At 42.0% G+C, this 12,912-nt stretch overlaps 1 protein-coding gene across 1 annotated transcript; it reads left to right on the top strand.

Annotated features, from left to right (window-relative positions):
• Positions 1-1,578: 1,578 nt before the first annotated feature.
• Positions 1,579-9,467, top strand: LOC138604261 (cytoglobin-1-like). Its single transcript, XM_069676149.1, has 3 exons — positions 1,579-1,918; positions 7,078-7,309; positions 8,804-9,467. The coding sequence occupies exons 1-3, from the start codon at positions 1,776-1,778 to the stop codon at positions 8,966-8,968; spliced, it is 540 nt and encodes a 179-aa protein (XP_069532250.1). The 5' UTR covers positions 1,579-1,775; the 3' UTR covers positions 8,969-9,467.
• The last annotated feature ends 3,445 nt before the right edge of the window (positions 9,468-12,912 follow it).

Below are 12,912 nucleotides of genomic sequence, written 5' to 3'. Positions count from 1 at the left end.
TTTGTTATACAAATAATAATATTTTTGTAATTATTAATCATATAAAGTATAATTTAAGTAGCTTTAAAAGTTTTAATCATACGGATAGTAACTCATCCACATTCATGTATTAGTTAATCATGCAAAATGATGCATTCAGTTTAGGCTTTCTATTGATATTTGTAACTGCTTTTACTCGTGATATTTTGCATTAACTGCCTACATTTCATTCATCACACAAATGACATTGTTGACCTGAAAGCAGCATTCCTCCAGACATCCACTAGATGTCATGACTGATTAGCCCTGGATCTATAGTAGAGCTACCCTTAATGCCTTTGGATGAAACATACTGAGGTCATGATCTGAGGAGGAGAATTAGTTAAAGGTGTAACATGACTCAAATGAAACTGAGTTTGAATATACTAAAGAGGGTGTGGTTAGGAGAAATAGCCACAAATCATGGCAACATCAATCAATATAAGCAGAGCGGGATGATCTACAATCATTGACTGATTCTTGTTTGTCTGATCCACGGCAACCTTATCTGCTCCTTGACAAACAGGTTTTAATATGAACCTGTGCAGTGAGGAGCTAAAAAAGAAAACTGTGACCTTGGTTGCTTGCGTGATCTGAGAGTGTGTGCGTTGGAATAGTTTCACCTTTAAGTTAAAATGTTGATCAGCTGGTTTAATTAAAGGTCTGCACAAAGGTGAATGTTGAGTCACAGCAATCCTGGATAGAAGTGTCTACCTAGTTTTTTCACCATCCTGATCACTCCCAAGGACTCTGTCAATGTTTAACACCAGTCTGCATGTTATTGGCACCTACTGTACATTGTACCTCTGCACAAAAGCAATAAATATCACCTCAGTCTTAGGTTTTATAACGATGTGACGACTGCTCCCATGTTTGCTCTCCTTTGACAGGTTTACCGCCCAGATTCTTGGCTAATTGCTCCTGTTTTTTCCTGCCTTCTAAGAGGTAAAATTCCACTGATAACGTCTGCAAGTGCAAAACAGTGAAATGCATGCTTTTCAAACAGTGCAGCGTGCACTTTATCTGAGTTCCTGCATGTTATAAAACAGGCGAAGTAACGCAAAATGGACTTAAAACACTCTGATGTGACCTTTATCTTGTCAGACGCACAGATCAAACCCAAATGACGCCTGCCCTATTTCTGATGGACGTCATGCTGTTTCATTTGCGGTGGGTAAAGTGTTTTTACGTGTACGTCGGCAAGGCTTTGTGAGAAATTCAATATCATTACAGGTTAATCTCCTTGATAGTCTGGAATGGTGACGATGGAGGAGAAAGGTCAGACTGATGTGCTCCTTGATCTTATTTTAACGTCATAATCTTACATTTCATCCACTGCATGTATTACATATCTGACTCGCCTATTTAATAAGGATTTGTTTCGTTTCTCTGCATGTTTTCATCAAACACCACCTACAAAGGTGAGGTGGGAAGAAGGAGAGAGAGAAGGGGGGGAAGAGAGAGTGTAAAAAGAGAGAGTACAGAGGCTCCTCCTCGCTCGCTGCGTGTGTTTCTTGTGTTTTTTCCGCCTGTTCTTCACTCACACTCTCGCTCAGCAGAGATTCAGAGGTGGAGAGCAAATATTCTCACTGGGAATAAAGGGGGGAAGGGAAACAGATCCGCTTCCTCAACAAGAAAGACACATAAACAAGGAAAAAAGGGTAGAAATAGTGTTATTTTTAAAGGCGGGGGGGGGGGGTTACTTCAATCAGCCCTGCCTTCTGCACGTGCTCAGTAAGGGAAAGCTGTGTTCCCAGATGGAGAGGATGCAGGGAGAGGGAGAGGTGGACCACCTGGAGCGACCAAGCCCACTGACGGAGAAGGAGCGGGTGATGATCCAGGACTCCTGGGCCAAAGTCTACCAGAACTGTGATGACGCTGGAGTGGCCATACTCGTCAGGTATTTCTTTTTCTTAGTTTCACTCAAATGCAGGTTGAGCACACAGTTAGGAAAACATTTAAAGGATCTGGACGGAAAAACAGAAGCAAGTACTTTAGTTTGAGCTTCACACACAGCTTGTTCTTACTTTCAGGAGTTGCACGTCGAACAAAACAACATGCATAATCCAAATTTTAGGACTTTTTCATTATCATTCTCCTAATTTCTGCCACTTTAATTAGTTCACAACTGATAAGGTCATATTAGCATTCGTCTCTTCTCTCCATAGTAACATAACCACACCTGCTGCTGCTCAACAGGCCTAAAAACTAAGCAAAGATATTCAACTAAATAAACTTTCGTTAGAGTTCAAAGTGTGGATCATACCCCTCAGAATACAGTCGATGTTATATTTTAATTATCTCATAGACTTCACAAGTTTTCAGTTTGTCTAAAGTCGTATATTCTCGTGTGATATTCTCACCTCTCCCTTTTTCCTTAATCCAATTTATCATGTAGCAGAGACAGAGGATAAACATTATAATCCATCAGCTCGACATCTTTGGCACTCGCAGGGCTCCCTCCCCTGGAGGAGGTCATGTTTTGAATGCCAGGTTACCTACAGCAGCGTGCCTCCGTCGCTTCTTCTCTCTGAAACCAAAGGGATTAAAGAGTTAAAGCCCCCCTCCAGTGAAAAGTGTTTAACCTTGTAAACATCTCCATGTGGTGTTCTTCATGTGCTACAAGACATATCAGGGACAACACAAGCAGTCATCTCCATGGCTGGGCCTGTCTGCTTTTAAACTGCAGTGTACCAAGGACAGGCTGAACAACACATTATCAGATTGGCAGGTTTGTGATGTCACAAACCTAAGGTGCCAATCCCGTTAACAGACGGGGTGACGCTATACATATCATTATGTGTAACCTATGGCAACCAGCTGTAACCGTCATCATAAGTCACTACTGACTTCTGACTACTAACGTTAACGTTACTGCTACTAATTACTACATTTCAACTAGTTTCAACAAGTTGCCACCAAACGTTGGCAGAGACGTGTTTTGTTTTAGCGACAGAGGGGGCGGTTTGAAATCTGCATAGTGGGCGGGGCCTATGCAGATTTGGGAATTTTTAATGAGAGAGAAGGAGGATATGCCTTGGGAGGATTTTTTAGAAGGTAATTAAGTGTATTTTGCAGAAAAAACATATCAGACACAATTTATTATTTCAAGCAGAGCATTTTATGTCTTGAGGATTTCACGTTTACGGATGGCTCCCTTTGTCACTTTCCTTTTTAGACTGTTTTCCTTCATCTGAGCGTTGAGTTTGTTTCTTTTTCTTTGGATTTTCACTTATTTTTGAAGTTGTATCTGTAGTCATCCATCTTTTCTTTGTTTGTTCAGCCATAGTAGATTACTGTTTACTCGCAACACTTGCAGAGAGCGGAAAAGCAGCCGCTTAGCTCCGCCTACCCTCTCTGGCAGACCAACCACTGCTGGGTGATGGAAAACGCGTCACTAACTGGGCGCCACTTGTTTGATCGATTTAATTTTTTCCGTGAAAGTCGCCACAGACACCCGTCGGTAATACTGCAAATGCTAAGGCTTTCATCAGTGGGCCATAGACTCAATCACCATCGTGTTACCTCATTAACAGACATTTATTTACATGAAAATCTTCCAGATTATCACTTTAAAACATGACTGGAGCTGGTCTTTATAGCACAATGTCTATCACTGGAGGTGTTTTTGACTTGTCATTTCAGCATATGTTATACAGTAGTTATAGCCAATGTCTGTTGTAAGCACTAAAACCAACAAAGAGAAACTGCTTTCTTAAAACAACACTCCTCTGGGAGTCAGGTGATTCTGAAGGCTTTTGCTGTCTTTTACAAGTGATGAGAATCACTGCATGACACTGCATGCCTTTATAATCCTGTATGATTGCAGGAGGTGAAAGTTGAGAGGGAGGGTAGCAGAAAAAACGCAGAGCTGACTCGCTACTTGCACAGCGAACATCAGTAGAATAATGTTTAGTCTCACGAATGACTGACTATTTGTAACATTATGCAACAGATCTGAATCCTACTCTCCTCTTTTTTCTTTGATAAACACGTCCTCTTTAGTTCTTCCTCCAAATTCCTTCACAAAGACCCCGTAACCTTGAGGAATTTGAGGAATGGGGATGGATCGATAAGCGTGACCGCGGTAAATTCTCCTTTTAGCCCCTCGAATCTGTCAAGCTATAACTGTAGCAGATAACACCCAAAGTGGCAAATGACAGCTCTGAAATGAGAAACTTTCCCCGGATTCTGCTCCTCAATAAGTCTCGAAGAATAGATAAGAACGGATTAAGAGTCCAATGACCATATCAAATACTAATGAGGCTATTTATATGCAACCACAGGTCATGCAATTACACGACGGAGAGATTAAACTGCTCCGTTCCTCATTAGTTTGCAGTGAAACTAGGAACACTTTGCCCCACCCTGTGCTGGGAGATTAAGACCCCTCCTCATCCTCTCTCCTCTTCCTCTCCAAATGTTTGAATTCCAAGTGAAACCTCCGATATCCAGCCATATGTTTGAGAGCCAACAGAGAAATATTTGCTTCCTTTTTGTGTTAGCTGTAGCCGAGGCCGCGGGAGATGAGACATCGGGATTAGATAGGCAGCAACCAGATGCATTGGCCGTCTTCCCAGACTGTGGGAGGGGGGAGTTTTTAGGTTCCTCTTTGCTAATTCTCTATGACACCTCTGGGGGTCAAACAGGGATACAAAACTTGAAAGAAAGCGTTGTTGGAGTGACACAGTGTGAGTCAGAAAACTGTCAGACCTGGAACTTGAACAAGAATGTGAATGCAGACACATTTAGCAGCCTGCAGCAGCAATAAAAACTGCATTTCGAAGCATTAAGAAATACAAAGGCATCAGGTGTTCGACGTGGTCGCCCGACAGGCAGGAAGTGACATTCCCTTTCTTTCTCTCGCCCTCTGTAATTACACATTTCACCTTTTGTTCCAATTCGTGCAGGATCCTGAACTTCTTTTTCTTTCTGTTCTGAGGCATGAAAGAAACCGCAGGACAGAATCACAAACACCTGAGCATACAGGTTCACAGTACAGTAACACAAAGACTGTGTGCATGAATGCAGAGGCCAAATCTCTGCTACAAGTTCAAGGTGACATATTTTAGCTACGCAATCAATTTTGTAATATTCTAATGTGTTTTTGAATCACGTTGGTAAAGTTTGTTTTGTACATATTTTTAAAGAAAATTTTTTTTTGCCTTTGGCTATATTTATAGGACAGCTAAACATAGACAGGAAATGTTGGGAGTAGAGAGTGGGGGATGACATGCACAAAAGATCGGCAGACCGGGAGTCAAACCTGCGATCAGTGCGACGAGGACTGTAGCCTCGGAATATGGGGTGCCTGCTCTACCAATTGAGCTAAACAGCGCCCCCTTTTGTACATATTTTAAGGTAATTATTTTTCGGAGCCTCTCCATCCTCCTGGAGCCAACAAGCTGTTCAAAGGTTAGACCTTTGCAACGGCCGCACTGCACCATCACTCCAAAGATGTAGAAAACATGGCTGCTCTAGGATCGGTTATTCGGCCTTATGTGTACGAGCCAGAATCAGGAGGAAGTATCGGAATGGTGAGTTGAAATCTTGACAACGTCTCGACTGCAAGCGGGCCGCCTGAGGTGAATGACGGTGAATGACGATTGGTTGATTTCAGCGAAAGCAAGGTTCTACGTAGAAACCTGCAGCCGTTCTGAACGGCCCATTTCAGAGGCGACCTTTATAAATATGTGATTCTGGAAAAACAAGGAATTATGCAGTTTTCACTTTTTCACTGTGAACAATGAATACACAATTTATGAGAATATCCACTCAGAAGATACGGCCCCTTTAAGGCGAATAAATCCCAGCATAGATAACTGGATAGGCGGCTGCACGGTGGTGCAATGGTTCGCGCTGTTGCCTCACAGCGAGACGGTTGTGAGGCAACAGTTTGAATCCTGGTTCGGACGTAGGGGGCCTTTCTGTGTGGAGTTTGCATATGTCCCTGTGTACCCCGCTTTCCTCCCACATTCCAAAGAAGAAGAAGACATACATTATTAATCCCAGAGGGAGAAGTCGATGTTTTCACTCTATTTTTACAAACATGCTACACGCAAGCCCAGAAATACAGACATGCACAAACACACATGCAGTAATGGAGCGATGTCAGAATGAGGGCGGCTGCACATGGACATGCGTCAGGTCCATTGGTGACTCTAAATTGCCCGTAGGTGTGAAAGGTTGTCTGTCTGTGTGTGTCAGCCCTGTGATTGACAGGCGATCATTCCAGGGTCCGCCTTTCGCCCAATGACAGCTGGGATAGGCTCCAGCACCCCCGCGACCCTAAACAGGATAAGCAGTATAGATGATGGATGGATAGGTATGATTAATGAACAATAAATGCTCCTGCAGAATTCTAGCGGACCATCACAGTGGGATTAAACGGACTGGTATAAACCCTGTTCATGTTTACAGAGAAAGCAGAGGATTTTATTTCTTCCACATCTGCTTTTGACCAACTGTTATCAGCATACAAACACTGAGATAACACTGAATAAACTAACACGTGCTTCTCAAAGCCAAAGTTATTTCCCCCCCGGACACTATCAGAGTGAGATCGACCCACCCAGCAGAAACATCTGGTATGGATTCTTTTATCTGATGCTGCAAGAAGCAAACATAAACAAACTCAACACATGACTTTGGCACTTTCTTAGCAAAGGCGGAGCATGCTTGATCTTGTATATGCAGAGGAATTGAGACGTTAACAAGGGTAGAATCACTCACAATCTCTTCTCGCTATTATAACAAAGTTATTCAGCCATTTAGTGTCAAAATGTCTCCACATTTCGTCAGGTTTTTCTTTAGATATATGGACGACATACCTCGCTGCACCAAGATAAAAGTTTAAAGCAAACATTTAAAAGGAAAATATGCAGCACTCTCATGTCAGCGCGCTTGTTTACTCATGGTATCTTGCCAGCCAGAAGAAAAGTGAACGTGGGTTTCAGCAGGATCGGGCTGGTACAGGCTGAAGGGCGTCGAGATTAGCCGAGCTTCACAGCAGCTGCTCGCACTCATATTCTCCCCGTTTTCTTTCTCCTCCACTCTCAGGCTGTTTGTGAACTTCCCCTCATCCAAGCAGTACTTCAGCCAGTTCAAGCACGTCAAGGAGCCGGAGGAGCTGGAGCGCAGCGCCCAGCTGAGGAAGCACGCTCACAGGGTCATGAACGCCATCAATACTCTGGTGGAGAGCCTGGACAACTCAGACAAGGTGGCCTCGGTGCTGAAGCTGGTGGGGAAGGCCCACGCGCTCCGGCACAAGGTGGAGCCTGTGTACTTCAAGGTAAACAAAAAGAAGTCACACATTTATCAAAAAGGTTAAAGAAATTTGTGTTTAAATTACTAAAAAAAGCAACTAATTAAAGGTATTTTTGACCACTAGAGGGCAGCAGGGTATCGTGATTTGGGGGAGCAATCGGGGGGCTGGATTGTTTGAAGCAGTTGCTGATTATTTTGAAAAACAAACAAATACGAAAACTTTTACAACAGAATATTTTGTGGATACTAAATATCTAAATATACTAATACTCGCAAATCATCTGAAGCACTACTAGACTTACATACCTAATGCAGAGTCATCTAGCTAGCAGCTGCCAGCCAGATCTAGCTAACGTTAGCCGGAGGCACACGGCACATGACAGAGGTAGCTTACATTTAGCCCACAAGGCTAACTTACTGTATTAAAGTTATAATCTCGAAGATGTACAGTAAGTTTTGTTGTCTTTGGCGCCTATGGTAAAATACAGTAATTGCGGGAGCACACTTCCCAGATATCCAGACAGTGCTGCATGTGTGACGTCCACGGTTGACTCCGGTTGTAACTTGATTTTCCTCGCTGACGGTCGCTTTCCTTTTCAGACTGTTTGCTTCATCTGAGCGTCGAGTTTGTTTCTTTTTCTTTGGATTCTCACTTATTGTTGAAGTTGTATCTGTAGTCATCCATCTTTTCTTTGTTTGTTCAGCCATAGTAGATTACTGTTTATTCGCAACACTTGCAGAGACCGGAAAAGCAGCCGCTTAGCTCCGCCTACCCTCTCTGGCAGACCAACCACTGCTGGGTGATGGGAAACGCGTCACTAACTGGGCGCCGCTTGTGATTTTTTCTGTGAAAGTCGCACAAGACACCCAGTCTGTAATACTGCAAATACAAAGGCTTTCATCAGAGGACCATCGGCTCAAGTCCTCTACCAAGTTAGCAGTTAGCATCTTTACTGCTGGAGTTAGCATGCTGTGATCTTTGCCACCAACATCGTACACTCTCTTGATTTTTTGCGCTAAAAAAGCAGCCCTTATTCAGCTGATTAGCACGAACATATTGTATTTCCCCGAGTCATCTGTAGTTACTCCTGGATTAGAAACTGTTAGCGTAAAGTACGTTTATGTTGTGCCACACATTCAATCACATTTGCAACAATGCAGACCCCCCAATCAAATTGCAAAACACACGGAGGTGAAAGGTCGCTTTACTGGAGCATCATAAAGTAAATGAAAAAGATTTGGATAATAATTATGATGGGAGCAAAGGCAGAAGTCAGAATGAAGAGCAACAAAGTGCATTTGGGATAGTTGTTGGCGGCAATAGATTGATATCCTGGTTGGCAGATTTGTTGAGAGCTAGGCTAGTTGTTTCCCTGTTTTCAGTCCCAATGCTAAGCTAACGATCACTGCCAAAAGCTACATGTATACTGTACAGATCGGAGAGAAGTATGAATCTTCACAGTTTACTCTCTTACTCCCTTTAAAGTGTCTGAACTGTATTTTCTTGTGCCTCGCCCAGATCCTCAGTGGAGTGATCCTGGAAGTCCTGGGAGAAGAGTTTCCAGAGGTCGTGACGCCAGAGGTGGCGGCGGCGTGGACCAAATTCTTGGCTACGGTCTGCTGCGGCATCACAGCCGTCTACGAGGAAGTGGGCTGGACTAAGCTCCCAACTTCAACAGGGTGAATCTTTCAATCTGGCTTCTTTTGTTTTCTCGGACCATGAACAACCAGAGACTTCTATTTTTCGGGGCTACAGCCTCATGAGGGATGATTGAGTGTACTGACCTTTTAAAAGGAAGCAATGTATCTTTACAGAGGTTATCTGATAACACTGGGAATACAGTTTAATGTAATCTTAGATAATCATGGGCTACAGAACATGCATTAGAACAGGCACTTTTGATGACTCATTGTGTAAATTCTTGTAAAGGACCGAACCATTTAAAGGATCGAGCAAAAAGGAAATGCAATCATAAACCCCGACAGAGTTCAAGAGGTCACATTTGACTTGGATGTGCCTTCTGATGAATGTGTATACCTAAAAACTGCCATGTAAATATCATGTGATGTTTTCTGAGGTTTCCGTTAATCAGTCCTCGTGTGTCCGAATCATTTTTACATTTTTAACAGTTAACCGACATGATTTTACTTTCTCATCATGACTCACCTTTGTACCTACATTTAACGGCATTTTTAAATAAAAAATACAAAGAAAATCCTGCCACGACGTTGAATCATTTTAAACGTATAACTGCTCTAATCTGGTTCTTGGCCTACTGCCCCACGATTGTCTGCTTGAGTCAGCGGTGCCAAGTAAGTGGCTCACGCTAGAAGTACCTATTTATAGGCCCGTTTATTCCACCATGCTCGCATACTATATTGTAGTCGTGTTGATCTATTATCAGGACTTTTAACAAAATAATGCCTCTTTCTTCTGAAAAACACTAAACCAAGGTTGCTGTGCTGTCGTCATATCGCTAGTTGGGTTGTTTTCCGAACAGAAGCACACAGCAGGCTCTGTTTACCTCCTAGTCCTGCCCCGCGAGATCCAACCCAATCCTTGATCCAAGCTAATCCTCTGAGCTAATCTCCCCAATCATGAGTGACAGCGAAGAGGAAATACAGGAATAGTCAGATTCTTACACCACACACGCACTGCATTTTACCATTCAAGCCTTTCAATGGGAGGAGAAGCGTCAGCGCTCTGAAACACCATCAGACCCCAAGGCCGGAGATCCTTGGGTGGGTAGGAGGACCATGTGCACCACGATGGTGGTCCTCACCACCATCGCTCTCATCCTGCGGCAGAGATTCTCCAACAAAATCAAACCGTGAGTACTCATCATGAACTCCTGTCCTTTAGAAGAATTAATTTTCTCAAATATGAAACGGAAATTAAACTCTGCTTTTCATTTGGATTCAGAAGTTTTAACCGCTTTAGGCTTGTGTGAAAAGAATTAAATACCCATAAAATACTTTCCAGCTATTCCACAAATATCAACACGTACAAACAAGTGCACGTCTGTTTCATGTGTGGGAGAGTGAGGGAGGTAGTGTGAGTCTTATCTGCGCCTTTGATTTGAAAATCACTCGTGATTATTTTAGGGTTTGCCTCAGGCAGCAGTGTGTGCATTAAGTGGCTCGATACATAACAACAGTGTATTCCAGCTTTTTTAATGGAGAGATGAATGTAGGGGAAAGCGTCGGAGCTCTTCAGCTCATGGCTGCAAATTGGCCTAAAGTGCAATCTTCTAAGACCTCCCCACCTCCCAACCCCCCAACCCCCAGCCCTGGTTAGCCACTTACACAGCTATTGCAAACAATACCTTGAGGAGCATGGTAACAGCTAGCTTACACAATCACGCGCTAGCAAACAAATAAACCCCAGTTATTTTAATGAGTTCACCTCCTTTGCCAAACAGTGTAGATTTGTATTGTACAGATTAAGAATGCCATTGTTCTGTATCTAACATTACAGGCAGAAAGAGCCTGTAGAAAATGAGGTGCCATACATGAAGAGCAATGGAGCAGCAAGCAACCAACAATGACAACAGTGAGCATCACAGGGTAAGGACACACAGTCAATAAAGTCACTGAAAACAGTCGTGGAAGATGCACGATACGGGCACAGGGGTAAAGGAAGTATCTCACAAGATGTTTTAACTTCCTTACAAGCAGCAAGGGCAGATCATTACTTAAGTCATATTCAGCATGGGAAGCTCAACTGCTGTAATAATGTTGTTGTTTGTTATATACATTACAACTAAAAAGACAATTAACAGTGAAAATATGAAGAGGAAAGCTGGACCTATTACTGGATAACTCAACATATTTGATACTCATTAGGGACAGTCAGACAACAGCTAACGTTAGCATCAAAACACTTACTAGATAACTGTTAGCTAGGAAGTGGCTGAAAGCTAATATTTCCGTTTGGTAGTTTTACACAATGAAATAGGAAAGGCTTAAATTCCTCTAACGTTAGCTTGTAGAAAATAACTAGTTAACGTACCTACTAGCTAAAGGAATATTAGCTGACGTGAAAATTATCTAGGAAGTGGCTGAAAGTTCAGATTTCTGTTGGGTAATTTTACACAATAAAATAGGAAAGGCTTAAATTCCTAGCTAACATAACATTAGCTTGTAGCAACTTACTAGTTAACATACCTACTAGCTAAAGTAATATTAGCTAACATACAGTTATCTAGAAAGTGGCTGAAAGCTAATATTTATGTTTACACATAGGCAGGTTTACACAATAAAAGGAAAGTTAAATTAAAAATTTAATTACGTTAGCTTGTAGCAAAAGAATTGTTAACGTACACTAGCTAAAGTGCTTATGTAATGTAGAAAGTGCTTTGCAATATCTATTGTCTAAAGAAAGCTCATGGTTGATCAAACAGGTTGTTTTACTTTTTACTAATATTGCCAGATTTCCCTCCAGATTATCACTATCAAGTTTTCAGTAGCTCATTTAACTGGAAATGGTGAAATGGTAAGTAAATAGGAGCATAGCAAAAATGGGAAATAACTATTAGTGGAAAATCAGTGGTATACCTTTGAGCATATAAACTTAAACATTTTTGATGATAGCACTGTGTGTGTTTTGGCAGTATTTGAGCAAGAATGTGGGTTAATGTTAAATATAATCAAACCAGTTTTGACAAACAGCACTGTATAAATTAAATTGTTGGTTATAAATACAAAAGAAAAAAGTGCTTCCAAACACAAAACTGAGAATCACAGAAGAAGAAAAAGAGAAAGGAAACATCCAAAGAGACATGGACAGTTATATTGAAGTGTTACGTATGTGTGTTTGTGTGTCACCGTGTTAAGAGAGGTTTACAGAGGGGGCTACAGAGAAGGGGAGAAAGTGGAGCAGTGGCGCATGTTAGAGAGGCACAGATGCATAAAGAGCTAACATGCCTGCCCCACATTTAGCTATGAGTATTCACTACGACACTGCTAATACTAAATCATTCAGAGGTAGAACAACAATCCATCGTCTCTTCAGAGGGTTATTATGAATACATTAGGCTACATCGCTGCAACCCAACGGTTAGTGCAGCATTGAAAGATCCTGACCGCTGCATAGAGGTTTGTGCATTCAGTGGTCAAATTATCCCTAATCTTTTTTTTATAATCTACTCCACTGAATAATGTAGTTAAAGTAGTTTATAGAAAGAAGAGGGAACAAAATTAAAAACTGGCCAGAGGGCAAAACAGACAAGGGAGCAAAAACAAATACAGAAGAGGGAGCAAAACAGATGAGTGAGCAAATTAAGGCAAGGGGGCAAAAACCAAAGCAGACAAGGGAGCAAAATCAAGTAAGGGAGCGAGAACAAAAAAATACAAGGGACCAAAACAAATGAGGGAGCAAAATAAGGCAAGGGGGCAAAAACAAATACAGGAGAGGGAGCTAAATAAAACAAGGACGCAAAACAGATGAGGGCACAAAATCAAAAATACAAGGAAGCAAAATAAGGCACGGGGGCAAAAAGAAAAACATACAAGTGAGGGAGCTAAATAAGGCAAGGGGGCAAAATCAAAACAGTAGAAGGAGCCAATCAAAAACAGATGTGGGAGGTAAAAACAACACGTTTATGGAGGATGTGTATTCAGCTGAGT

Source organism: Semicossyphus pulcher, unplaced genomic scaffold (assembly GCF_022749685.1).
Source record: "Semicossyphus pulcher isolate SPU_LCO1_2020_fin unplaced genomic scaffold, fSemPul1.0.p SCAF_25, whole genome shotgun sequence".
Classification (NCBI taxonomy): domain Eukaryota; kingdom Metazoa; phylum Chordata; class Actinopteri; order Labriformes; family Labridae; genus Semicossyphus; species Semicossyphus pulcher.
This window is presented reverse-complemented; position numbering and strand designations above follow the sequence as displayed.

Excerpts from the sequence above, each read along its gene's own strand:
- LOC138604261 (XM_069676149.1), top strand. The coding sequence starts at position 1,776 with ATGGAGAGGATGCAGGGAGAGGGAGAGGTGGACCACCTGGAGCGACCA. Across the intron at positions 1,919-7,077 it reads GGAGTGGCCATACTCGTCAG|GCTGTTTGTGAACTTCCCCT; the intron begins GTATTTCTTTTT and ends CTCCACTCTCAG. Across the intron at positions 7,310-8,803 it reads TGGAGCCTGTGTACTTCAAG|ATCCTCAGTGGAGTGATCCT; the intron begins GTAAACAAAAAG and ends TGCCTCGCCCAG.